This window comes from Nomascus leucogenys, chromosome 13 (genome assembly GCF_006542625.1).
Source record: "Nomascus leucogenys isolate Asia chromosome 13, Asia_NLE_v1, whole genome shotgun sequence".
Lineage (NCBI taxonomy): Eukaryota > Metazoa > Chordata > Mammalia > Primates > Hylobatidae > Nomascus > Nomascus leucogenys.
The window spans coordinates 46610449-46634913 of NC_044393.1; the positions used below are offsets into that span (position 1 = coordinate 46610449).

Here is a 24465-nt window from a genome sequence, read left to right on the forward strand (position 1 = left end):
TTTACATAAGGACTTATCTATTTTATTATGTTACATACTTTTTGTGAATACTGTTGGCCCTCCATATCGGTGGGTTCCACATCTATAAATTCAACCAATCTTGGACTGAAAATATTTGAAAAAAATATGCATCTGTACTGTACATGTACAGACTTGTTTTCTTGTCATTATTCCCTAAAAGCATACAGTATGACAATTATTTACACGGCACTTACATTATATTAGGTATTATAACTAATCTAGAGATGATTTAAAGTATACAGGAGGATGTGCCCAGGTTACATGCAAATATTACGTAATTTTATATTAGTAACTTGAGTATCTAAGTATTCTGGTATCTGAGGGAGGTCCTGGAACCAATCCTCCATGAATACTGAGGGTCAACTGCATTTCTCAGGTTACTTATTTATTTTCCTATATTAAACATTCGGATTAATGTTTGATCCTCTATTATAGTAGTTCCTTTACTATTTTTTTTTTGCACAAAGTCTACTCTGTATCTAGGAGTCTTTCCTTCAGATACAAGACATGGAATTGCTGGATGTAAGCATACAAGCACAAGGAAAAAGAAAGCATCCAAGTTATTTCTTAGAGTTTTTTACATTTATTCCTGCCTTCCACAAATAATAGCTTTATATGTCCTTTGACATTTTCCTAAAGGTATTAATAGAAATAATGTTAAATTACTGTAAAAACTCCAAGTTTTACTTCTTTTTTACAGTTCTGCTAAGTAAATTTGCTTAGAAAAGAATATATGTTAGGTGATTCCAATCCTCAGGAAAGCATTTGGGTACAGTCTTACCTCTGGTGGCCCGTGAAAGGAGTAGGAGTAGAGAATGGGCTGGATCATGATGAGGGACTGGGTCAGGTCCTGCCGGGCAAAATGATGTCTGTAATATGACGACTCATCAGGACTGTTGTTAAACACTTGAAGAAATGGAGATCTTCTCAGATGGAACATGAACTGCATTCACAAAGAACAAAAAGAGAAATGCATATAATTGTAACCTTCTTAGACACCCACAGAGTAGATCTACCTCAGGGCTCTGAAATAGGAGAACCCAGAAAAGGGCTCTCTGGGTTCACAGAACAGAAAGCATAAGGTGGCACCAGGGGCTAGGAAAAGAGGAAAACTGGGAGTTGTTGCTTAATGAGCACAGAGTTTCAGCTCTGCAAAGTGAAAAATTCTAGACATCAGTTGCTCAATAATGTGAATACACGTAACACTACTCAACTGTATGCTTAAAAATGGTTAAGATGGTAAATTTTGTTATGTATGTTTTACCACAATTAAAAATTAAATTTTTTTTTTTTAAAGGGCCTTTGGCCAGGCACGGTGGCTCACGCCTGTAATCCCAGCACTTTGGGAGGCTGAGGCGGGCGGATCACCTGAGGTCGGGAGTTCAAGACCAGCCTGACCAACGTGGAGAAACCCCGTCTCTACTAAAAATCCAAAATTACCCAGGCGTGGTGGTGGGCGCCTGTAATCCCAGCTGCTCAGGAGGCTGAGGCAGGAAAATCGCTTGAACCCGGGAGGGGGAGGTTGCAGTGAGCCGAGATCAGGCCATTGCACTCCAGCCTGGGCAACAAGGGCAAAACTCTGTCTCAAAAAAATAAAAAATTAAAAATTAAAAAAAAATACAAAATTTTTTTTAAAAAAAGGGCCTCTGGGTATGTCAAAGCTTCCACAGTTAAGAGGAAAGCCAAAGAAATGTTTATTTCCAGAGTCACTGTGCCAGGCAGTGGAGACAGAATATCTGCTCTCAGAAGTCAGGCCCAGTGAGAAAGGCACACTAGGGGCTACGAGTTATGAGCCAGAGTACAGGATAGCACTGGGGATTGGGGGTGGAGGGCCAGGAGGAGACTTTCTAGAGCTCTGAGGACTGACAGTGCACCCTGAGAGACGTGGCTGAGGAGGCCACAGGGCCAGGGGGAAGGGGATTCTAGGCACAGGAACAGCAGATGACAGCTCAGGACACAAGCTGGGATGGTGAAGTGTCGGTGCAGGGGAGAAAGGGACAAGGGATGACTCTGTAGCCATAGGTTCTCACCCTCGAGGATGAGAAGAAGGGGTGGGGGCAGACTTTCAGCTCACATTAGAGTTGCCAGAACATGAAAATGAGCTGCCTTAAGTATAAAGCTTCCTGAGACTCCAAATATTGAATCATAGGTTCCTAAATAATAATCAAGGCTGACATTCAATACATCCTACATGCAAGTCACAAAGCACTTGACAAGAACTACTTAATCCTTCCAATAAGCCCATGAGGTAAGTTCTCTTACCATCCCTAGTTTACAGGTGAGGAAACTGAGGCACAGAGGGGCGAGCAACTTGTCCAAGCTCACGCCACTACTAAGTGTCACAGCTGGACTCTACACCTGGCCGCCTGGCTCTAGAGACTGGGTTCTTGGCCTCTTTCCTAGAATGCCTTGACAGAAGGAATCAGAAAGCATTTCATCTGGTTTTCAAGCTGTGCTCTTAGAGTCTTCATCAAGTCCTCAGGGGCCCAGGGATGAGGGCTCTGGTGGGACCCAGTGTGGGGGTGGTACACGGGCACAACCAGAGAAGCACCAACTCTATCTGCTTTATGTGCTGGCTTTTAAAGGCAGCTCCTCTCAAAGAAAGGATTCCATGGCTTTAAAAGCAAACAAACAAAAACTGTAAACCACTTCACCAGACCAACTCCCCACTGCTAGAGGTGGGAAACCAAACTCTACAGGGCTTTGGAACCTCCTCTAAGGTCAGCCCCAGCGGAGCCAGCACTGGAACCTCACCCTGACTCTGGCCGGTCCAGGGCTCTTCCCACAACACCACAGAGCTTTAACCTGTCGCACATGGGCACCTCAGAGTCCCAGGCACCAGCTATGGAGCTAGGTCACATTTAGTGCTGAACAGGTGACTGGCATTGTGCTAAATATTTAATACTCAATTGGCCTCAGCTCCTGTAATCCTTATAGACACCCATGAGTTACGCTCTATTTCCTAAGTTACAATGGAGATGGAAATTCATCTACTTCTCCCGCTCCTCTCTCTTGTTCGATGGCTTCCAAAGGCTTGGTTCATGCAGACTGCAGTTACTTTCAGGAGCTGCTTATTGCTCACTCCTGGTTATGATGCACATAATAACCACAGACATATTATTAAATATTTGTTGTATTGTGGTTTTGTTTTGTTATCTTCATCTCCATGTGTGCTCATTTTCTTGGTTTGTTGCTGAGGTATCTGTTTGCCCAGAACTTCTACACATCAGAGATATTTTTTACGGCCTTATATCAATGATCCTGTTTTGCCTGTTCATGAAAATGTATGCATGAGTTTCCTCCCCTCTGCATGCCATCTTTATCTCTGTAGGGCTTATGGTGCTGTCTTGCCTAGACACACATTCGACTTGGGTTGAACAATCTCTATCACCTACAGACTGAGTCTCAAGACATTAAAAATCCTTCACTTTACCCTGAGAATAAAGTTAATTTCTATCAAAATTTATTGCTCTGTAGTTATTTTAGAAACATATAGTACTTACCTGAGGATATAGAGAAAAGGAATCTGATAACCTAAAAGAAGTGGGGTCTTCTTTGTTATACTGTCCAAACTTTTGACACTATGGAAAGAAAATACCAAAAAACAAACACACACAAAAAGAGAGAGAAAAATCTAAGTTAGCATTACCTGGAAATATTCTTGGACGAAGCTACATCCAGTCTGAACTCTGCCACTTACTGTAAGTCCTAGACTAGCATTTCTCAAGCATCAATGAGCAGGCAAATGACCAGGGGGTCTTGTTAAAATGCAGGGTCTAGGGAGGAGCTGAAGATTCTGCATCTCTAATCAGCTCTCAGGCAATGCTGGCCTGAGGACCGCCCTGACCAGAGAAGTTAGGTGAGCTCTTCCAGGCACCTGTTCCATATGAAAACCCTCTAACACCATGAAAACTAACAATTATAGTTACGTTTTGATGTTCTCTCACAATAAAACTCAAATTTATTTCTCCCTATGGCAGATTTCTGAACCACAATGTTTTCTCTTCCTGCCTTTATTTCTGCTCACACATTTCTGGTCACCAAAGAATTGGGCTGTTCACCATTTAAAGAAACCCCATTTCTAACAATTACTTTCTTCCCACAAAATCTGGTGTCCTTCCACAATTCTCGTCTTCTTGAACTTCCTAGCAGCATGAGCCAGGTGACTGCCCAAACGTCTTGAAACTCATCACTTTCCTATTTCTCATAATCTCTCCAACCAACCCTTTTCTGCCTTCTTCAATGATTTTGTCTTCCTCCTCCCCCTAACTGTGGACTCCTTGGGGGTTAGTTCTTGACCCCCTCCTCCCATCCTCACTGCTTTGGGTACAAATGAACACTAGAGCCAGATGGATGTCATCCAAATCCACCCTCCAGTGTCCAGTACTGACCTCTAGCCTGAGCCCCAGTCAGGACATCCACCCAAATACGGGAGTTTTCGTGAGACACACTTTTGCAAGTTCACATTCAATTATCAAAAATAAACTATTACATTAAAAAAAAGAGATTCACCTTCTCCCACCCTAAAGTTGCTCTCCTTTCCCATCTTCTACCTCATCACCACTCATGCAGTTACCTACGTGTGAAATGTCACTCAGTGCTGACTTTTTGGTGTTTGACTTTACACAGAATCATTTCATCAAGTTTTGTCAATTCTTTCAGTTTACATCCTGATTTCAAACCTTCTGCTTCCTCCATCTCAACTGCCACTATGCTGGTCTCAGTGCCATTGAGCCTGAAAAATCCTCCATTCACAACAATAGCCTTTTCTCCCTGCAATGTGCCCCACGTGGTGATATTAAATGTAAACACAAGCATCATGCCAACATCACACCCCTGCTTAACAATCACACCCAAGTCTCCCTTGCTCCTTAAAGTTAAGGAGCTCCCCAATAAAGGTGTACCTTCCCTGACTCTGTTCCCCACTGCACAACCTGGCCTCATGTGACACTGGTTTCTCCAAAGTCCTCAGCACAAGCTAAAAGACCCAGATAGCTCCCGCTGGCTCGTTCCTGCTAGCCCTCCACTCAGCAAGCCTTGCCTTCTCTTCTCCAATTAACCTATTCTTTAATAAAAACCTGACTCAAGGCTCATTTGCACAGGAAGTCTTTGTTAGCCACCTGGGCCCTCTGCTTATCTATCCTCCCTCTGAAATCCTAAAGGAGCAATTTTCAAATTATGTTTGAAATGTTGACACTTCCTGAAAAATGGTTCCATGAGATGGCAAGGGCAAATAGAGGGCTGAACAAAATGAAACAGGCTTCCTTACTGGGCCTTTCCGTGGTGTCTTTGATCACAAAAACATGCTGTGACTCTCTAGGAAGGTAAGATTATCGTGTGCCAATTATTGATTTATTGCCTTATGCTGGCTCCAAACTCACCCCCTTTGCCTGCTGTGAAACGGACATGGGCCCTTTCACTACCTCTCCTTTGCCAGCTGGCACGATATCAAGCTTTGTCAGTAGAGAGTGTTGGAGGTGAGAGTCAGCTTCGGGCGCCGGAGTGCTCATTCAGCAGCTTCCTGGGTGCCAGGTCCTGCTGCACCGGGGCTCCCAGTGCTGAGCTCCTGGAGAACATGGCAGCCAGCAGCTAAACCAGCATCCCTGCATGCCTCCAGTGAGACATTTTCCTGTACACAGCTTTCCCTGGCACCCTGGAGGGTGGATTTTCTTCAAATTCTAGAGAGTGAGTTTCTAGCAAGTTCCCCTGGCACAGCACCATGGTAACTTCTCTGCAAAAGACTCACCAAGCCATGGCCATGCCCTCCCAACTATGTCTGGATCAGCCCTAGGGAGAAGGGCACTTCCTTTGGTGCTCTATCTCGGCTCCAGAAGTAGTGGCTGCCCACTTCTCTATACTTCCTTCTAGCCAGTCCCTCACTGTTCTACTCCCTTGTTGTATTCTTTATAAAAGACTTTCCCTGTTTAAATTACAGTGTGACTTCTTTCATATGATTAAATCCAGACTGACACAAGGCATCTCCCTAAATTCACCAGGCCTGGATCCCTATTTCCAAAACCACAGCATTCACAAAATGACTCATCTAAGTCAACTCAACCCACACAGATTTGTATCACTCTCCAAATGCTACGTGCATGTTGTTTCTTCCCAACTATAATGTAAATCTCTGAGGGGAAAATGCACATTTAACACGTCTTTAACAGAATGTCCAGTGTGCAGCATAAGGTAGGCAACTGATAAATTCTTGCTGATTCACTATATAATAATAATTAAGTGACAGATTTCTTCTCTCGAAAGTAAAGCAGAAACCAAGACTGAACCTAATGCAACTGTCCCCAATTTACCAGTCGGATGAGTTGTCGGTCCAGCCACCGGAGCACATCAGGCCCCTCCTCCGACTCCGCTCGGAACACTCCAAGCCGTGCCATCAACACTGCCGCAGCCTCCTGGTCAAATGCTGCTTCTATGTGCCTGAGCTGACTCTGTACATCTGCCCAACTGACAGTTCCAGAGTTAGTGCCATGCTTATGTTTAGGAGAGATCAGAAAGCCAGACATCCATTCAGAAAAAGAAACACAGGCTAGGTTCAGTGGCTCATTCCTGAAATCCCAACACTTTGGGAGGGCGAGGTGGCAGGATTGCTTGAGCCTAGAAGTTCAAGACAAGCCTGGGCAATATTGTGAGATCCCCATTTCTCTGCATAAAGGTAAAAAAATTAGCTAGTTTTGGTGGCAGGCACCTGTGGTCCCAGCTACCTGGGAGGCTGAAGTGGCAGGATCATTTGAGCGTGGGAGGTTCAGGCTGCAGTGAGCTGTGATTGTGCCACTGTACTCCAGCTTGGCAACAGAGCGAGACTGTCTCCAGATGATAATAATAATAATAATTTTTAATGAACTATATTTCCTACAGAAAGATGATTCCTCTAGGCAAGTGTTCATAGGCCCAATTGGGTTAGCCAAAAATGCCTCCTCCTCTGATCAAATAAGCCCATGAGGGCTGGTGAGAACCATTCAATGGAATCAAAAAGACAAACTAACAAATGTTAAAGTATCTCTTCAAGAGAAAAATGTCAGTCAGTTCCTCAACAGAAAGGAAACTGGGGCTGCTTACTTTCGGGCGATGGTGGTCACACGGATGCGTCTCTGGGTGCTGGAGTGCTGATAATGTGTGACAAACTGGATGGCTCCTCTGCCTCCTTGGGGGATCGGGGCGTTGTGCTGTAGGATGAGAAGCCATAACCTTGTCTGTCATAGGCACGACTCAAACACGGTCACAGAGCCCACTGTACTCTTCTAAAATGACTGACACAGAATGACGGGAAGGTTCTTGACACATTTTGAAGGGCACACTTAGGATTTGCACATTTCACTGCATATAACCTTTATCTCCAAAAAAGATGAAGAACTACATTCAATACCAAACTTAAGTTAACGATATACCTGCTGAAGGGTTTAGGCATGAAATACATGGATGACTGCGGCTTGTTTTGAAATGCAGTGAAACGAAGATGGATTGATGAATCACAAACTGGATGAATTATTGCTGATGTATTATCCAGTTTGTGATGGATTGTTAATCATTAAACAAACACAGACATGCCTCACTTATTTGCAGATTTTTTAACAAATTGAAGATTTGTGGCAATCGTGCATCAAGGAAGACCATCGGCGCAAGTTTTCTAACATCATATGCTCACTTAATGTCTCTGTGTCACAGTTCAGTAATTCTCACAATATTTCAAACTTTTTCATTATTATTATATATCTGCTATGGTGATCTGTGATCAGTGATCTTTGATGTTACCATTTTAATTGCTTTGGGGTGCTACAAACTGCACCGATGTAAGATGGCAAACTTAACTGATAAATGTCGTGTCTATTCTGGTTGCTCCACTGACTGACCTTTCCCTCATCTCTCTCCTCCTCCTTGGGCCTCCCCTATTTCCTGAGATACAGCAATATTGAAATGAGGCCAATTAATAACCCTACAATACCCTCTAAGTGTTCAAGTGAAAGGGAGAGTCACACATCTCTCACTTTAAATCAAAAGCTAAAAATCATTAATCTTAGTAGGGAAGGTATGTTGAAAGCCAAGATAGCTGAAAGCTAGGCTTCTTGCCCCAAAACTGCCAAGCTGTGAATGCAAAGAAAAAGTTCTTGAAGGAAATTAAAAGTGAACACGTGAATGATAAGAAAGTGAAACAGCCTTATTGCTGATGTGGAGAATGTTTTAGTAGTCTGAATAGAAAATCAAACCAGACACAACATTCCCTTAAGCCAGGGCCTAATCCAGAGCAAGGTCCCAACTCTCTTCATTTATGAAGCTGGAGAGAGGTAAGGAAGCTGCAGGAAAAAGTTGGAAGCTGGCAGAGGTTGGTTCCTGAGGTTTAGGGAAAGAAGCCATCTCCATAACATAATGGCACAAGGTGAAGCAGCATGTGCTGCAAGTTATTCAGATTAGCTAAGATCACTGATGAAGGTGGTGGCTACACTAAACCACAGATTTTCAATGTAAAGGAAATAAGTCTTCTGTTGGAAGAAGATGCCATCTAGGATTCTCATAGCTAGAGAGAAGTCAAATGCCTGGCTTTAAAGCTTCAAAGGGCAGGTTGACTCTCTTGTTAGGAGTTAATGCAACTGGTGACTTTATTTTGTTTTTCTAAGACAGGGTCTTGCTCTGTCACCCAGGCTGGAGTGGAATGGCATGATCTCAGCTCACTGCAACCTCGGCTTCCCAGGCTCAACAGATTCTCCCACCTCAGCCTCCCAAGTAGTTGGGACTACAGGCGTACACCACCACATCTGGCTAATTTTTGTATTTTTGGTAGAGATGAGGCCTCCCCACATTGCCCAGGCTGGTCTTGAGCTCCTGAGCTCAAGTGATCCACCCACCTTGGCCTCCCAAAGTGCTGGGATTACAGATGTGAGCCACCACACCTGGGCAGCTGGTGACTTTAAGTTGAAGCCAATGTTCATTTACCATTCCAAGTATCCTAGGACTCTTAAGAATTGTGCTCAATCTACACTTCCTGTGCTCTACAAAAGGAACAACAAAGCCTGGATGACAGCACATCTGTGTACAGCATGGCTTACTAAATATTTAAAGCCCACTGTTGAGACCTGCTGCTCAGGAAAAAAAAGACTCCTTTCAAAATATTACTGCTCACTGATAATGCACCTGGTCACTCAAGAGCTCTGACGGAGATATAAAGGAAATAAACGTTTTCATGCCTGCCAACACAACATCCATTCTGCATCCCATGAATCAAGGAGAAATTTTGACTTTCAAGTCTTATTTAAGAAACACATTTCATAAGACTATAGCTGCCATACATAGTGATTCCTGGGATGGATCTGGGCAAAGAAAATGAAGAATCTTCTGAAAAGGATTCACCATTCCACGTGTCATTGAAACACTCATCATTCATGGGAAGAGGTCAAAATATCAACTTTCACAGGAGTTTGGAAGTTTACTCCAATTCTCATAGATAATTTTGAGGGGTTTGAGACTTCAGTGGAGGAAGTCACTGAAGATGTGGTGGAAGCAGCAAGGTAACTAGAATTAGAAGTGGATCCTCAGCTGGGCATGGTGGCTTACGCCTGTAATCCCAGCACTTTGGAGGCCGAGGCGGGCAGATCACCTGAGGTCAGGAGTTCAAGACCAGCCAGGACAACATGGTGAAACCCCATCTCTACTAAAAATACAAATATTAGGTGGGTGTGGTGGCAGGCACCCGTAATCCCAGCTACTCCGGAGGCTGAGGCAGCAGAATTGCTTGACCCCGGGAGGCAGAGGTTGCAGTGAGCTGAGATGGTGCCACTGCACTCCAGCCTGAGCAACAGAGCAAGACTCCATCTCAAAAAAAAAAAAAAAGTGGATCCTGGTCAGGTGTGGTGGCTCACGCCTGTAATCCCAGTACTTTGGGAGGCCAAGGTGGGAGGATTGCTTGAGCCCAGGAGTTTGAGTCTGAGCAACAAAGAGAGACCCCATCTCGTTTTGTTTTTTTTTTTTGAGACGGAGTCGCGCTCTGTTGCCCAGGCTGGAGTGCAGTGGCGCGATCTCGGCTCACTGCAAGCTCCGCCTCCTGGGTTCACGCCATTCTCCTGCCTCAGCCTCCCGAGTAGCTGGGACTACAGGCACCTGCCACCACACCCAGCTAATTTTGTTTTCGTATTTTTAGTAGAGATGGGGTTTCACCATGTTAGCCAGGATGGTCTCAATCTCTTGATCTCATGATCTGCCCACCCTAGCCTCCCAAAGTGCTGGGATTACAGGCGTGAGCCACCGCACCTGGCCTTTTTTTAGATGGAGTCTCACTCTGTCTCCCAGGCTGGAGTACAGTGGCACAATCTCGGCTCACTGCAACCTCCATCACTCAGTTTAAGCAATTCTCCTGCCTCAGCCTCCTGGGTAGCTGGGATTACAGGTGTGTGCCACCATGCCTGGCTAATTTTTTTTTTGTATTTTTAGTAGAGACGGGGTTTCACCATGTTGTTTAGGCTGGTCTCGAACTCCTGACCTTGTGATCCACCTGCCTCAACCTTCCAAAATGCTGGTATTACAGGTGTGAGCCATCACACCCGGCCTATTTTTTTTATTAAAAAGATAAAGAAGTGGATCCTGAAGACAGGACTGAATTGCTACAATTTCATGATAAAACTTTAATGGATATGGAGTTGCTTCTTATGCATAAGCAAAGAAAGTCGTTTGTTGAGATGGAATCTACTCCTCATGAAGATGCTATAACATTGTTGAAATGACAAGAAAAGATTTACAATATTACATAAACTTAGTTGATAAAGCAGCAGTAAGGTTTAAGAGAATTGATTCCATTTTTTAAAGAAGTTCTACTGTGGGTAAAAAGCTATGAAACAACACTGCGTGCTACAGAGAAATCTCTCCTGGAAGGAAGAGTCAACTGATGCACGAAATTTCAATTTTTCTGTATGTTTGGAATTTTTCATAATAAAATATTAGGGAAAGAACCGATGCACTCAAAAATTCACCAACATTATGATGACTGGTAAAACCCATCACTTCTAATGACCTTATCAGTTCAACAATAAAGGGACAAAAGTAATTTGCTGCCTGACTCTGACTAAACCCTTGAAGGAATAAATAAGAAAAGGTCATGCCAGACTATCATCAGGCCTAATACAATACCCAAGGAATATCGCTTTGTGAAGAAAGTAACCAGAGACCACTGGTTTGAGATAAATCACAAAACAGGACACTAAGACATGAAGACCTGTGAAGAAATCCAACTCACCTGATTGACAACTTCAAAATAGATGCCAAGTGTAGATGTAGGATCTAGGCCACAGATTTTCCACTGACTCGTGCCACCAACACCAAGCTCCTAGGGGCGGGAAGAGGAATTTAAAAAACAAAACCAGAAAACCATCCCTATGGTTAATCGCTAACGAAAAGTACTGACTGAGTAGGGCAGTCTACTTAGAGTATCTTCTTTTAGGAGAACATTTAAGTTGAAATGAAACCTTCTCCTGAAAAGAGAACAACTGCAGACCAGATGAAGGCTTAACATTTACATTTACACTTTAAAATTAAGCTTTTTATATTGACATTCTGACCAATTTTTATTACATCATATATACTATACATATATGTTATTTATGTTTATTTATTTTGAGATGGTCTCTCACTCTGTTGCCCAGGCTGGAGTGCTGTGACACAATCACAGCTCACTGCAGCCTCAACCTCCTGGGTTCAAGCAATCCTCCCGCCTTAGCCTCCCAAAGTGTTGGGATTACAGGTGTGACCCATCGTTCTGGGTTTACACATGCATTGCTTGTGTGCGTGGGGGGGATGGGTATGTCGGGGGGGGGGTGTCTCTACATGGTATATAACACTGAAATCCACAAAGAATCAATCAAGTAAGACTCTTAAAGACTCTTAAAGTGAAATCACACAGCAGCTCTAAGGTGGAGAGCGGAGAGGGTGCACTCTGTTCTGTCAGTACTCTCTAAGCTAGATAATGAGATAGATGGATTCACGTGAGTTCACCTTCCTTGTAGTGGCCTTTTCTAAAGGAAGCAGGTGTTTATTATCTGCTGGAAGGTGAAAAGCTGTGCTCAGGAAAAAGGCAAAGAAGTCAAAGGAGCATTCATGCCTCCCCTTCTTGCCTCGCTAACCCCATTCTAAGCACCAGACCCATGACGGCTCCTCTAGAGCTCCAAAATATCATTTTCTCACTGATACACAAATTCCTTACTTAAATGTTTGCTCTTTAGATGCCTTTGTTGGAGAAATGATAAAGACAACTAGGAAATGACCATTTTATAATCCCCAAAGAAATAAACTGATTTGCGTGAAGATCAATGGATGCTAAAAACCATTAGGCTGTTGGCAAACAAGATTTTCATATTGTACTACACACTCTCATTCAAAATATTGCCTGCTAATGGCAAAGGGGGAAAGTGTTCCCTTACAGTAGAAAGGCAGTGGGGCAGTTACCATCATCACCAAGCGATCTAACTCAGCACGTCTAACATGGGACAGCAGATATAGTGCCTCTGGATGTGACACAAGCATAAAGTATACACTGCCCAGGAAGAATGCTTGGCAAAAAGACTTCGCCTGAATGTACACACACCTTTAACCCTAACTCTCACTTTACAAAGGCTATAATAGCAAATGCAATGCCAGTTGGGGTAAAAACAGCTACAAAGGGCATCTGAGGGGAAATTAGGCAAAAATTATGAACTAGATATTAGGAAATTATTATTTTCTTAAGTTTGATAATGATACCATGGTAGGAGAACATCCTTATTTTTAGAAGATGCATACTGACGTGCTTAAGGACTGTCATATCTACAAATTATTTTCAAACGTCGGCAAAAAAAAAGTTGATAAATCAAATGTGGCAAATAAATGAAAATCAGATAAAGCGAATGCGGCAAACAAGACAACAGAGCAATTATGGCAAAATGTTAACAATCAATGACTAAATGGTAGGTATATAGAAATTCATCATACTCTTCTTTAAACTTCTCAGTATGTCTGAAAATTGTATTTTCCTATTCTTTGCATCCTCATTCCCCAAACAAAACTTTCATGGCTGAATTCTACTAGAAATATTAATTAGTTTGTACTAATTCATAAAAATACCTTCTTAAACTACTTCAAGAAGCCTTCAGCAGGCAGATTTTAAGTCCATGAAAAATATTTTATAACATGGCAGTCTTCCAAAGCCTTGCCAGGAAATAGGGGTACAAGCCCCTTAGTACTCTGGGGGTAATGAATGACTCATCAGATGGGCTTTAGGGCAGCAATTTGCCTCACTCAGAAGGCTACAGGAATATGCTCTCAAATCGCCTCGCCTCTGCCAAGCTCAACAAAAGTTTAATTTATGTGGTCACCCAAGAACATTTGTCGCTGACAACATGAAAGAAGACCCACACTTCCAGTGTGCCAGGAACTAACTGCTTCACCTGAACCAACTCATTTAAACCTCCTAACAATGCTGTAGAGTAGGCACTGCTATTATCTGCATTTGCCAGATAAGGATACTGAATCACAGAGCAAATAAGCCCTTTGCTGGGGCCAGGTGCGGGGTGTAAACCTGCACCTTGGATCCACATCTGGGTCTATGGTCTACCCTCCCATTGACGGTGACAATGAGGGAAGAACATGACTGTGTAACCCCAGCCCAGGACCACCTTAGACAGGCCTTGCCAAACCAAATGGTTTGCCTCCTAGCAAGTAAAGTATAATCAGAGAAAGTGGACAATAAGCAAAGCCGCTCATCCCAAATGATAACTGAACTGTTCTCAAAATCTATTACTAGAGAAAACAGTGTCTGCAAACACAGCAGTGTCACCCACTTCCACACCAACTCATGGTGGTCTCTGTTGTAAAAGACTTGTTATTAGCTGAGTGAGACAAAGGTATCACCTCTAAGGGCAATGAGCAATAGGCTTACTCTGGAAGGACTGTGCTGAATGTTTGCCTTGTGCTGAACAGCATGCCGTGGCTTTGGCACAACGACCATGGGCGGTGGAGTCAGGGGTACTTGGGCTCTAGCTCCTTCATGTCAGTTCTGACCCTGAGCAAGATACTGAACCTTTCTGAGCCTCAGTTTCCTTCTCTCTAACCCTTTGGATGAACAGATGGAATAACACCACCTCTCCGAGTATAGTCATCAATGAAGGTTAGCCCTTCTCCTGTCACTGCAGACACATCCAACAGGTGATACATGTGAGATCATCATGCTCTGACACTTCTGATGGGTTAAATCCAGGGCAGGAGGTGAGGGTGATGGAGTTGTTTTCCTTACATTTTCTGACACACACGGTCCTTTCACATTCAGAGATACGCATGGACCAATGGCTCCTGCAATCTTCAGTTCCCGAGAGGTCTATAACAAATATGTGACAGTGTAAAGTTAAAGATCACTTCAATCCATCCTGCTCTCATCATGGCCACAATTAAAGCTTAGAGGGAAAATATAACACTACTATTCTGCCAAGAGAAAACTCCACAGGGATCATAACTGCTTAGTCCTACAAACTTTTCCTCAGCCACTGTGATTAGAACTTTAATAAAATCCGCCCTTAGAAACACTTGAAACATGAGCATTTTCAACTCTCACAACTTACTTTTTAAACTTTGAAATTACTGTACATGTAGATAACAATTCTAACAATAGTACATTCTTTTCCAATCCCTTATATGAATATATTCACATTCATGTATATCCATAATTATTTGCATATTCCTAATCAGAGAACATACTGTTTTGTGTTGCTTTAAAAATACTTAATTCATGAACTCCAATATAATGACAAGGCCAACATACTTAGATTTTTAAAATGTGAATTCATTTCAAAAGTCCATCTTTAAAAGACAACCCTCAAACATTTAAGATTATGGTTTAAAGTTTAACCTAGATGATTTAATAATTATCTCTAATTCTCCAAGTAATAATGCCAGTCCTATCTTCTAATGACAGCCCCCTACCTGCCCCATCAACCAGCAACTCTGTTGCCCAGGCTGAGTGCAGTGGCATGATCATAGCTCACTGCAGCCTCAAACTCCTGGGCACATGTGATTTTCCCGCCTCAGCCTCCTGAGTAGCTGGAACCACAGGTGTGCACCACCACATGAGGTTAATTTTTTTTTAAATCATTTGTAGACACAGGGTCTTGCTATGTTGCCCAGGCTGGTCTGTAATTCCAAAGCTCATGCAATCACCCCACCTTGGCTTCCCAAAGTGCTGGGATTACAGACGTGAGCCACAGTGCCTGGCCTAACACCCTCTTTTAATGCTTTCTCAATGACTTAGAATCAGCTGTATCAGGGCCATGAGTCCCTACATGGAAAAAAAAAAAAAAAAAATCTCACAATGCTGTCTTTTTTTTTTTTTTTTTTTTGAGACAGTTTCACTCTTGTTGCCACGGCTGGAGTGCAATGGCAGGATTTTGGCTCACCGCAACCTCCGCCTCCTACGTACAAGCCATTCTCCTGCCTCAGCCTCCCAAGTAGTTGGGGCTACAGGCATGTGCCACCATGCCCAGCTAGTTTTGTATTTTTAGGAGAGATGGGGTTTCTCCCTGTTGGTCAGGCTGGTCTTGAACTCCCAACCTCAGGTGATCCGCCCACCTAGGCCTCCCAAAGTGCTGGGATTACAAGCATGAGCCACCGTGCCTGGCCCAATGCTGTCTATTTTAGAGCACTCTGGCTATTCTTCAGGAAGGCATTAAACATAACCATGGCTCTGTGCAATGCAGTGAGCCATGCTGATGGCTGGGTGGACGCAGACCACCGTGTGGCTGCCCCAGTCCTCAGGCCACAGTGCTGCTCATAACACCCACCCTACTTCCTCTTCTATCTCCTACTGCCTTGAAGCAGGGTGGAGCAGAGCCTCTGGGGGAACCAGGCAGCTTGTTACTTAGAACATAAATAAATATATAGGTCATCCTCAAGAAGCAAAGGGATAAAGTGAATAACACGCTTTTAATAGCCATTTGGTTGAGATCCTTTTAATTGGCTTTTACATGCCCGTGTCCAGCAGGTGGAAGTTGCCAGAAGTCTGGATATTGATTGAAAAAGTAAGAACACTATAATTCCACTGAAGTTTTAAAAGTATGGCCAGGTACAGTGGCTCATGCCTCGTAATCCCAGCACTTTAGGACGCTGAGGTGGGAAAACTGCCTGAGGCCAGGAGTTTCAGACCAGCCTGGGAAGTACAGTGAGTCCACATCAAAAAAAAAAAAAGTCTACTGTACCTTTACGTCCAAAGTAGCACCAAATGCCATTCGGAAATCTCCATTAAAATCTTTAGTAAAGATTCTTTGGAATGTCTGCTTGAAGAGAGAAGTGTTGAAAGAATCTCCCATTACCATGTAGCCTCTAGGTAAGAAGAAAAAAATCAAGTGAGTATTAGGAAGATTGAAAGCCATTCAGATGCTCCCTCAGTATTTACAAAAATAATTTAAAGAAAAAAAGAAACCAGGTCCCCAAAGGTGCTGATTAATTTAAATATGAAAAACAGGCCGGGCACAGTGGCTCACGCCTGTAATCCCAGCACTTTGGGAGGCAGAGGAGGGCGGATCACTTGCGGTCAGGAGTTCAAGACCAGCCTAGCCAAATTCGTGAAACCCCATCTCTGCTAAAAACACAAAGATTAGAAGCCATAATCCCAGCTACTCAGGAGGCTGAGGCAGGAGAATCACTTGAACCCAGGAGGCAGAGGTTGCAGTGAGCCGAGATCGGATCACTGCACTCCAGCCTGGGCAACAGAGCAAGACTGCTTCTCAAAAAAAAAAAAAAAATTAATAAGTAAGTAAATAAATAATAAAATGAATTAAAAAAATAAAAAACAGCATGTTAAATTCATACTTAGCAAAGAAACTACTTCTAAAGCATTAAACAGAAGCCTTAAGAACAGCTCTAATTCCTCTCACAGTTCTTTGGTATGGGAAAATACCCAGGCCTGTGGGAAATCCTTTTCAGGTTAATTTACTGCCCCAAAACACTGAATTCTTGACTTTACAATAGTTATTTTTTCCAACTCATGAGTATTAATATTAATCCCTTACTGAAGTTAGAGGAAAACATTGTGCAAAATGTCAGCATTTCATGCATTTGGACAGAAAAGCACAGCTTGACACAAGTTATGCCTCCAAACGTCATTCATAAAACAAGATCTCAGAATCTTGAAGAACACAAGAAAGATCATCTGGTCCGGCCATCTCAGAGTGTCTGAACCGTCTAGTGAGGAGTCAGCTCTTTGGCACCAAATATCTACCTCTTCCTTAGTTTCCTGGAACAATGACATTTTCCAGCCTGCCTTGCCTATGGCCATGTGCCTCTGTTGGCATGTGAGTTCTGACTATTGCTGTGTCCTTTATATGTGGAGTGTGTTCCTCCAGGAAGAGCAATCCTTCTCTGACCTTTCCTCTTTCCTGCTGCTGTAAATGGCTAGAGCTCCAGCAACTGTCTTGAGCCACAGATGACATATGAATGGTGGTAGAGCAGCTTAGTAGGAGCCTCAGCCCCTAATGATGATGAAAGCAACATACTAGCCCCGGGCTGCCTACCGCCAGAGAAATAAACTTATTTTGGGTTTTCTGTGACATTCACACAACTCTAATACTAACACTCAACCAACCCCTCTGCAAAATACCTGCCAAGTTACATCCAGACTAGGCTTGAACTCCTCCAGCATTGGGAGCTTCCTCCCTGAGCTGTCCATTCTGTGTTTGAACAGCTCTGTTAAGAAAGGCCCTTCTTGATATTGAATGAAATTTCATTTGCCAGCAGCTTCCACCCACTAGTTTGGTTCTAGTTCCACTCTTTGGTCACATACAGAACAAATCGGATTCCTTCACAGGAAAGTCCCTCAAATGCTGAATACAGTTCTCACACCCCCATGTGTCTTCAGCTTAATCTTTTCCAGCTACTTCAATCATTCCTCACATGACAGTTTCCAGGACTCTCCACCACTGCTCTTCTTCAAACATCTCCAATTCATCTCCTATTGCCCCTTGAAATTGCAATGTTCAGAACAGAAAACAATGTATTTGGATAAGGTGTGACTAGCACCAAAGAAACCAAGAATATGGTCTTCCCTGAAGATAATCTCCTCCTATAGTGCAGCCTAGGATCACCTAGCTTTTGCTGGAAGTCATCCCACACTGTTGGCTCACCTTGAGCTATACTAACACATGTGTGCAACAGATGGTAACTCTTCACAGAAAAAATTCACAAACTCTAGCATACAATCTAAGGGATGTTCACAAATACACTAAAGCTTTTCTATGGACATTCTGAGTCAGAACTCCTGGAAGGCCCTGGTAGGAATTCATACTATTAAATGTGGATTACTGAGATAGCTATATCAGTATCATTTGGGACCCTAATTCTATCACCCAACTCATCTGCTGCTCTCTAGGACAACTCCAACTGATTATGGTTCTACCTTCTATTCCTTTTACTCACTGGGGACCAGCAGCATCACCTGTGGGGTTGTTAGAAATGCAGACTCTCAGGCCCATTCCACAGCTCTATGATGCTTCTCAAACCTCTGTACATGCAAATCACCTGGGATACTGTTCAAATGCAGGTTCTGATTCAGGTCTAGAGTGAGGCTCAAGATGCTGTATGGTTCTCAAACTCGGCTCTATGTTAGAATCATGGGAGAAACTTTTAAAATGCTGATGCCCAGGCTGCACCTCATGCTAATTAAATCAGAATCTCTGAGGACAAGACCTAAAGAAAGTGTAGTTTTTAAAGTTCCCCTGGTGATAACAATACGTAGCCAGCTGCAGACCAGTGCTCATCAGTGGTTCCTACACTTTCATGTGCCCCAGAATCTCCTAGAGAGCTGCATTCCCGGGGTTTCCAATTCAGGAGGTCTGGGTAAGGCCTAGAAATATACAATTCCAATCAGTTCCCAGGAGCCCCTAAGGCTGCAAGTCTGGATACCACCACATGTTGAGAACCACTGCTCCACACTCTGGCCTGTGAATACAATACTGACTTAGGTTTTGAGTCAGTACAATCTCTAGGCTGAGTGCACTTGGAGTTAGCCACAAAGTATGGCCACGTAGCCAGGTTTCTCCTAGTTGTTTCAGCATTCAGACCCTGTTTTCCCCAATTCTCAAAAGGAAGTGTCCTGATGAAGGCCGGATAGTTCATGCTGCTTGTTTCCTGGCCTGGTCTCTGTAAAAGTGTTAACAACTCTAAGGAAGACATGAAGTTACTCTGAAACAACTTGTCTGTAGTGAACTCTTGAGCCCTCCTACTAATCACTACTTTCCTCTCCAAGGAGCCCACAGGCCCTCCCCAGTCACTGAAACCATAGCCCAGAGCTACCTGAAAGCTTCTCTAAGTTGGCCTTGCCATTCCTATGGCTCCATCACTAATTTCTCTTTCCTTAAAATAACACTGTCACTCTGCCCAGGTTTTCACTGTCAACATACCCAGTAAGATTTGCACAACACTTCATCTCCAAAAGTCCAGTTTGATCAAGGGCACAAGCATAAATATCAATGCAGTGACCATTTGCAGCTGTTCGATTAGCAAGCATCTCATAGTGCTGTGAAGAGAGGAAAGCTATCTTTAGGAAACAGTGACATTATTCCCAAGGTATGCCTGAATATACCGAAGGAGGCAATCAAATATAAAAATATGTAGATCGTTTTCTTTTCTCTTTTTGTGACAGAGTCTCTCTCTGTTGCCCAGGCTAGAGTGCAGTGGTGCGATCTCCACCTCTCAGGTTCAAGTGATCATCCTCCCTCAGCCTCCCAAGTAGCTGGGATTAAAAGCATGCGCCACCATCCCCAGCAAATTTTTGTATTTGTATTTTTATTTATTTTTTGAGACAGTCTCACTCCGTCACCCAGGCTGGAGTGCAGTGGCATGATCTCAGCTCACTGCAACCTCTGCCTCCCAGGTTCAACGGATTCCTGTGCCTCAGCTCCCGAATAGCTGAAATTACAGGCACATGCCACCTTGCCCAGCTAATTTTTGTATTTTTAGTACAGACAGGGGTTTCGCCATGTTGGCAAGACTCGTCTCCAACTCCTGACCTCAAGTGATCCGCCCTCCTTGGCATCCCAAAGTGCTGGGACTACAGGCGTGAGTCACCACGCCTGGCCTAAATTTTGTATTTTTAGTAGAGACAGGGTTTCACCATGTTGGCTAGGCTGGTCTTGAACTCCTGACCTGAAGTGATCTGCCCGCCTTGGCCTCCCAAAGTGCTGGGATTATAGCCGTGAGCCACTGGGCCTGGCCTGGAAATCATTTTCAAAAATATCCGAATAAAATAAAAATATAGTTTTCAATCTCATAACCTTTTGAGTAGTTTTAAGGCCACCCACTCTAATTATGGTCTGAAAGTAGGAGCAATAATTTAACAGCAGCTAAGATTGGAAAATTGTCTCTGAAACAGCGTCTTGCTGACCATGACACATGACCTTGGCAAAGTAGCTGTCACTCCAGAGCAGCCCAAACCTGACAATGCGCTTTCAGAATTACAGCCCATACCCAGGAGCACCTACCTTGGTTGCCTTTTTCATGAATCGTGCATTATCTTTCTCAATATCATGCCAAGAACGAATAGGAATCTTTAATTCATCTCCAACCACCATGCCAGGCCCTTGGGTAGGGGGACCTCCAGTAAACAGCATGATCCTGGCTCCCGTGTTTGGAAAAGTGCCCTAAAATAGCCAATGGCAGCATGTTAGAAGTATACAGCCCCACCTTTGAGTATGGCTTCAATTTCCCAATAGAAATACTCCAAAGATGCATTCTCTCTTGCTGTTCTAAAAAGTGGTGATACTGCAGAATAATATAGATGATAATGCAGAAAAGCAGCACTTGCCTTCTTCCAACCTTATGGGTTTGCACACTTTTATTAATTCGCTGTGAGTGCTCCCTATTGCTCTAATTCTTAGTTTTTCAGTGAAAACTTTTGGCATTTTCAAAATGTTGAGGGGCTCCCTCAACGTGAATGATAATGATGCCTCAAATGCTTTCTGATACATTAACACAGACGGTTGACTTAGATCACAAGTGATTTTCAAACAAAGCCAACAAATATATTTTCTGAGAGCAAGTTTGTATGATTTTAGAGGTCCTGGTAAATTTTAAATTACCTCCAGCAAGCCAACAGCGATGGACAAAGCCACACCAGTGGATCGCAAAGGTCTCTTCCCCTGAGTTACTGGCCATGGGTCCCTCTGTAGCTCCCCAAGAAGATCAGTGAGGTTCATATCAATCTTGTGAACAGGCTGCAGAAATCTGCAAGATTTTAACAGACACATCAACCCAGATTGAATAAAGTACTCTGGTCTTCAACACTAGGTGCCACAAAATTACTGCTCTTCAAGACAATTATTCAGAGTAGTAAATGACTGGTAATTTTTTTCTTCAAAGCTATCTCTCTACTAACACAAAACAATTTAAAGCAGTTTTATTGAGGAATATAAAGCCCAGTACTTAGCAATTTACATATGTTGCATGGAAAAAAAATTGTCTTGAAAAGGAGCAATTCAGTTTAATTAATTTTTAGGCAGGAAAAAAATCCTAAGGACATGCCTAACAAGAGTTCAGTCTATGTGAGGTCCATTTACGTGGACAATCTTCATCATTCCTCATCATTCTAATCTGTGCTTCTCTTAAGCCCTGGGAGTAAGAGGTTGTCTTCGGCATGTCGGGCAATGCATTTTATCAAGCTTGTTAGCTCAGTCTAGGGCAGCCCCAGGAACTCAATGGGCTGAGTGAAGTGAATACCCGGTCATAAGTATGTTTGAGCACACATGAAAGAAGTCTTTTCAGTTTTTCCAGTTTTACTTAAGCATCAAAAAAGACATCAGATGTGGAATGTCTAAAAACAGCAATTGAGCACAGTGGTCTCAAAACCTTTTTGACAAAACACTGAATATTGATTAGGCTTAATCATTTATCTTTTTCTCTAATAATAAGAAAATACATGTTCTAATATTTTTCTTCTCTTACTCCCATGGATCATCTGCATGTCCATCACAGTACGTGTAACACTCCACGTTGGGATCTCACCTGCTTGAAGCAAAAGGGTGCTCCTGTGGTTGCGCAGGTCGTGCTTGCTGCATGGGCATGGCTGGCTTGGTCAGGCCCAACATATCCTTAAAAAAAAAAGCCAAAAAGATTCATTTCCAATGACACTAAAAGTGAATGACTAATTTTTAAGAAATGTCCTCAGCTGGGTATGGTGGCATGCGCCTCTACTCCCACCTACTCATGAAGCTGAGGTGAGCCAATGGCTTGAGCCCAGGAATTCAAGGCTACAGGGAGCCATGATCACACCACTGAACTCCAGCCTGGGCTACAGGCTCTTTTAAAGAGACCCCAGTCTCTTTTAAGAGAAAAGTCCTTGTTTCTGCTCCTGTACAAGTAAGGGACAAACCTGTATTTGCTTTGCAGTTAAATCCTTGGTCCCTCGGAAGACATAACTTTTGGAGATTCCTTCACAGCTTAGCTCATGAACCTGCACCATCCTTCCAAATGTGATCAGACCCACCAGAGCATCTGGAGGAAGAAGACTTAGGGACATCTGCAGGGACTCTTTGAGTGCTTGAAGGTCATCTTCCTCCAGGCATGTGTCAATCACATAGAGAAAGATCAGAGGGGACTGAGCACCTCGCTTTGGGCAAAGAAAAACAACATAATGATCAATATACAAACAGACTTAACCAGCACTTTTTAAGGCAAATTAGGTATGAGAATCGTAAGTCTTCATCTATATTTAGTTTTAGGAGATAAGGACATCTATACAAAGCTCTAACTTATTAAATTACTTAGATTCTATTAAATCAAACTAAACATAAAAACTATTTGTATCCAACAACTTAGCCAACATTTTTTAATACTTCCTACATACTAGACATTGTTCCAGGTCCTGGGACACACAGTGAACAGAAAAAACAAAGACTTCTACCTGCCTCAAGGAGCAAACTTTCTGGAATGGAGAGGTTAAGGGGGACTGCAAACACCAGGAGGAGAGGCAGAGGGCAGAGTCAACTGTTAAACAGAGAAGTCAGGGCAGCCTCATTTAGAAAGTAGCATATGAGCCGGGTTCATGCCTGTAATCCCAGCACTTTGGGAGGCTAAGATGGGAGGATTGCTTAAGCACAGGAGTTCAAGACCAGGCTGCCAACATGGCGAGAGCCCCATCTCTAACAAAAAAAATATAAAAATTTAAAAATTAGTTGGGCATGATGGCACATGCCTACGGTCCCAGCTACTCAGGAGGCGGAGGCAGGAGGATCCCTTAAGCCCAGGAATTTGAGGCTGCAGTAAGCTATGGTTGCACCACTACATACCAGCCTGGACAACAGAGCAAGGCCTCATCTTAAAAAAAAAAAGAGGGCCAGGCACAGTGGTTCATGCCTGAATCCCAGCACTTTGAGAGGCCAAGGTGGGTGGATCACCAGGTCAGGAGTTCAAGACCAGCCTGGCCAACATGGTGAAACCCCATCTCTACTAAAAATACAAAAATTAGCCAGGCGTAGTGGGGTTCGCCTGTAATCCCAGCTACTTGTGAGGCTGAGGCAGGAGAATTGCTTGAACCCAGGAGGCAGAGGTTGCAGTGAGCTGAGATCATGCCATTGCACTCCAGCCTGGGTGACAGAGCGAGGCTCTGTCTAAAAAAAGAAAAAAAAAAAAAGGAAAGAAAGAAAAAGAAAAAGAAAGTAATGTTTGAGCAAAGCCTGAGGAAAGAGAGGGAAGGAGCACCACAGATACAGGGGAGAGCTTCAGCCTCAGGGAAAAGCTAGAGCAGAGGTCCTCAAGCAGGAGTGTTAATACATTTGAGGAGAGTCAAGGAGGCCCACTGGGCTGAACGAGGACACTAGCAGATACTGGGGTTGGAATGGTAACATGTGGGGCTTTGGAAACCGTCTTTTACCCTGGGTAAAGGAAAGCCGCTTTCACCACTGGGGTTTTCTGAACAGAGAAGTAACATGATTTTTTTTTTTTTTTTTTTTTGAGACGGAGTCTCGCTCTGTCACCCAGGCTGGAGTGCAGTGGCGCGATCTCGGCTCACTGCAAGTTCCACCTCCCGGGTTCACGCTATTCTCCTGCCTCAGCCTCTCGAGTAGCTGGGACTACAGGCACCCACCACCATGCCCGGCTAATTTTTAAACTTTTTTTCGTATTTTTAGTAGAGACGGGGTTTCACTGTGTCAGCCAGGATGGTCTCGATCTCCTGACCTCGGGATCCACCCGCCTCGGCCCCTCAAAGTGCTAGGATTATAGGCGTGAGCCACCGTGCCGGGCTGATTTGTTTTTAAAGAATTACTCTGGGCTGACTCCTTTTTTGGACTCAGCCCGCCTGCACCCAGGTAAAACAAACAGCCTTGTTGCTCACACAAAGCCTGTTTGGTGGTTTCTTCACACAGACACGTGAGATATTTGGTGCCGAAGACCCGGGTCAGAGGAACTCCTTCAGGAGACCAGTCCCCTGTCCTCACCCTCACT

At 43.5% G+C, this 24465-nt stretch overlaps 1 protein-coding gene across 2 annotated transcripts in view; it reads right to left on the reverse strand.

The window, feature by feature from the left end:
- The window catches only part of SEC23B (SEC23 homolog B, coat complex II component), a 52153-nt gene that overhangs the window by 12100 nt on the left and 15588 nt on the right, over positions 1-24465 (reverse strand). For both annotated transcript variants that reach the window (XM_030825518.1, XM_030825517.1), the window contains exons 5-16: positions 22394-22630; positions 22027-22112; positions 21105-21249; positions 20508-20666; positions 19428-19543; positions 16230-16353; positions 14279-14359; positions 11252-11341; positions 7093-7199; positions 6327-6480; positions 3525-3602; positions 803-964 (exon numbers count right to left, since the gene is read on the reverse strand). In XM_030825518.1, the coding sequence (XP_030681378.1) occupies positions 803-964; positions 3525-3602; positions 6327-6480; positions 7093-7199; positions 11252-11341; positions 14279-14359; positions 16230-16353; positions 19428-19543; positions 20508-20666; positions 21105-21249; positions 22027-22112; positions 22394-22630 (1539 nt within the window). The remainder of the gene's footprint in view (positions 1-802; positions 965-3524; positions 3603-6326; positions 6481-7092; positions 7200-11251; positions 11342-14278; positions 14360-16229; positions 16354-19427; positions 19544-20507; positions 20667-21104; positions 21250-22026; positions 22113-22393; positions 22631-24465) is intronic.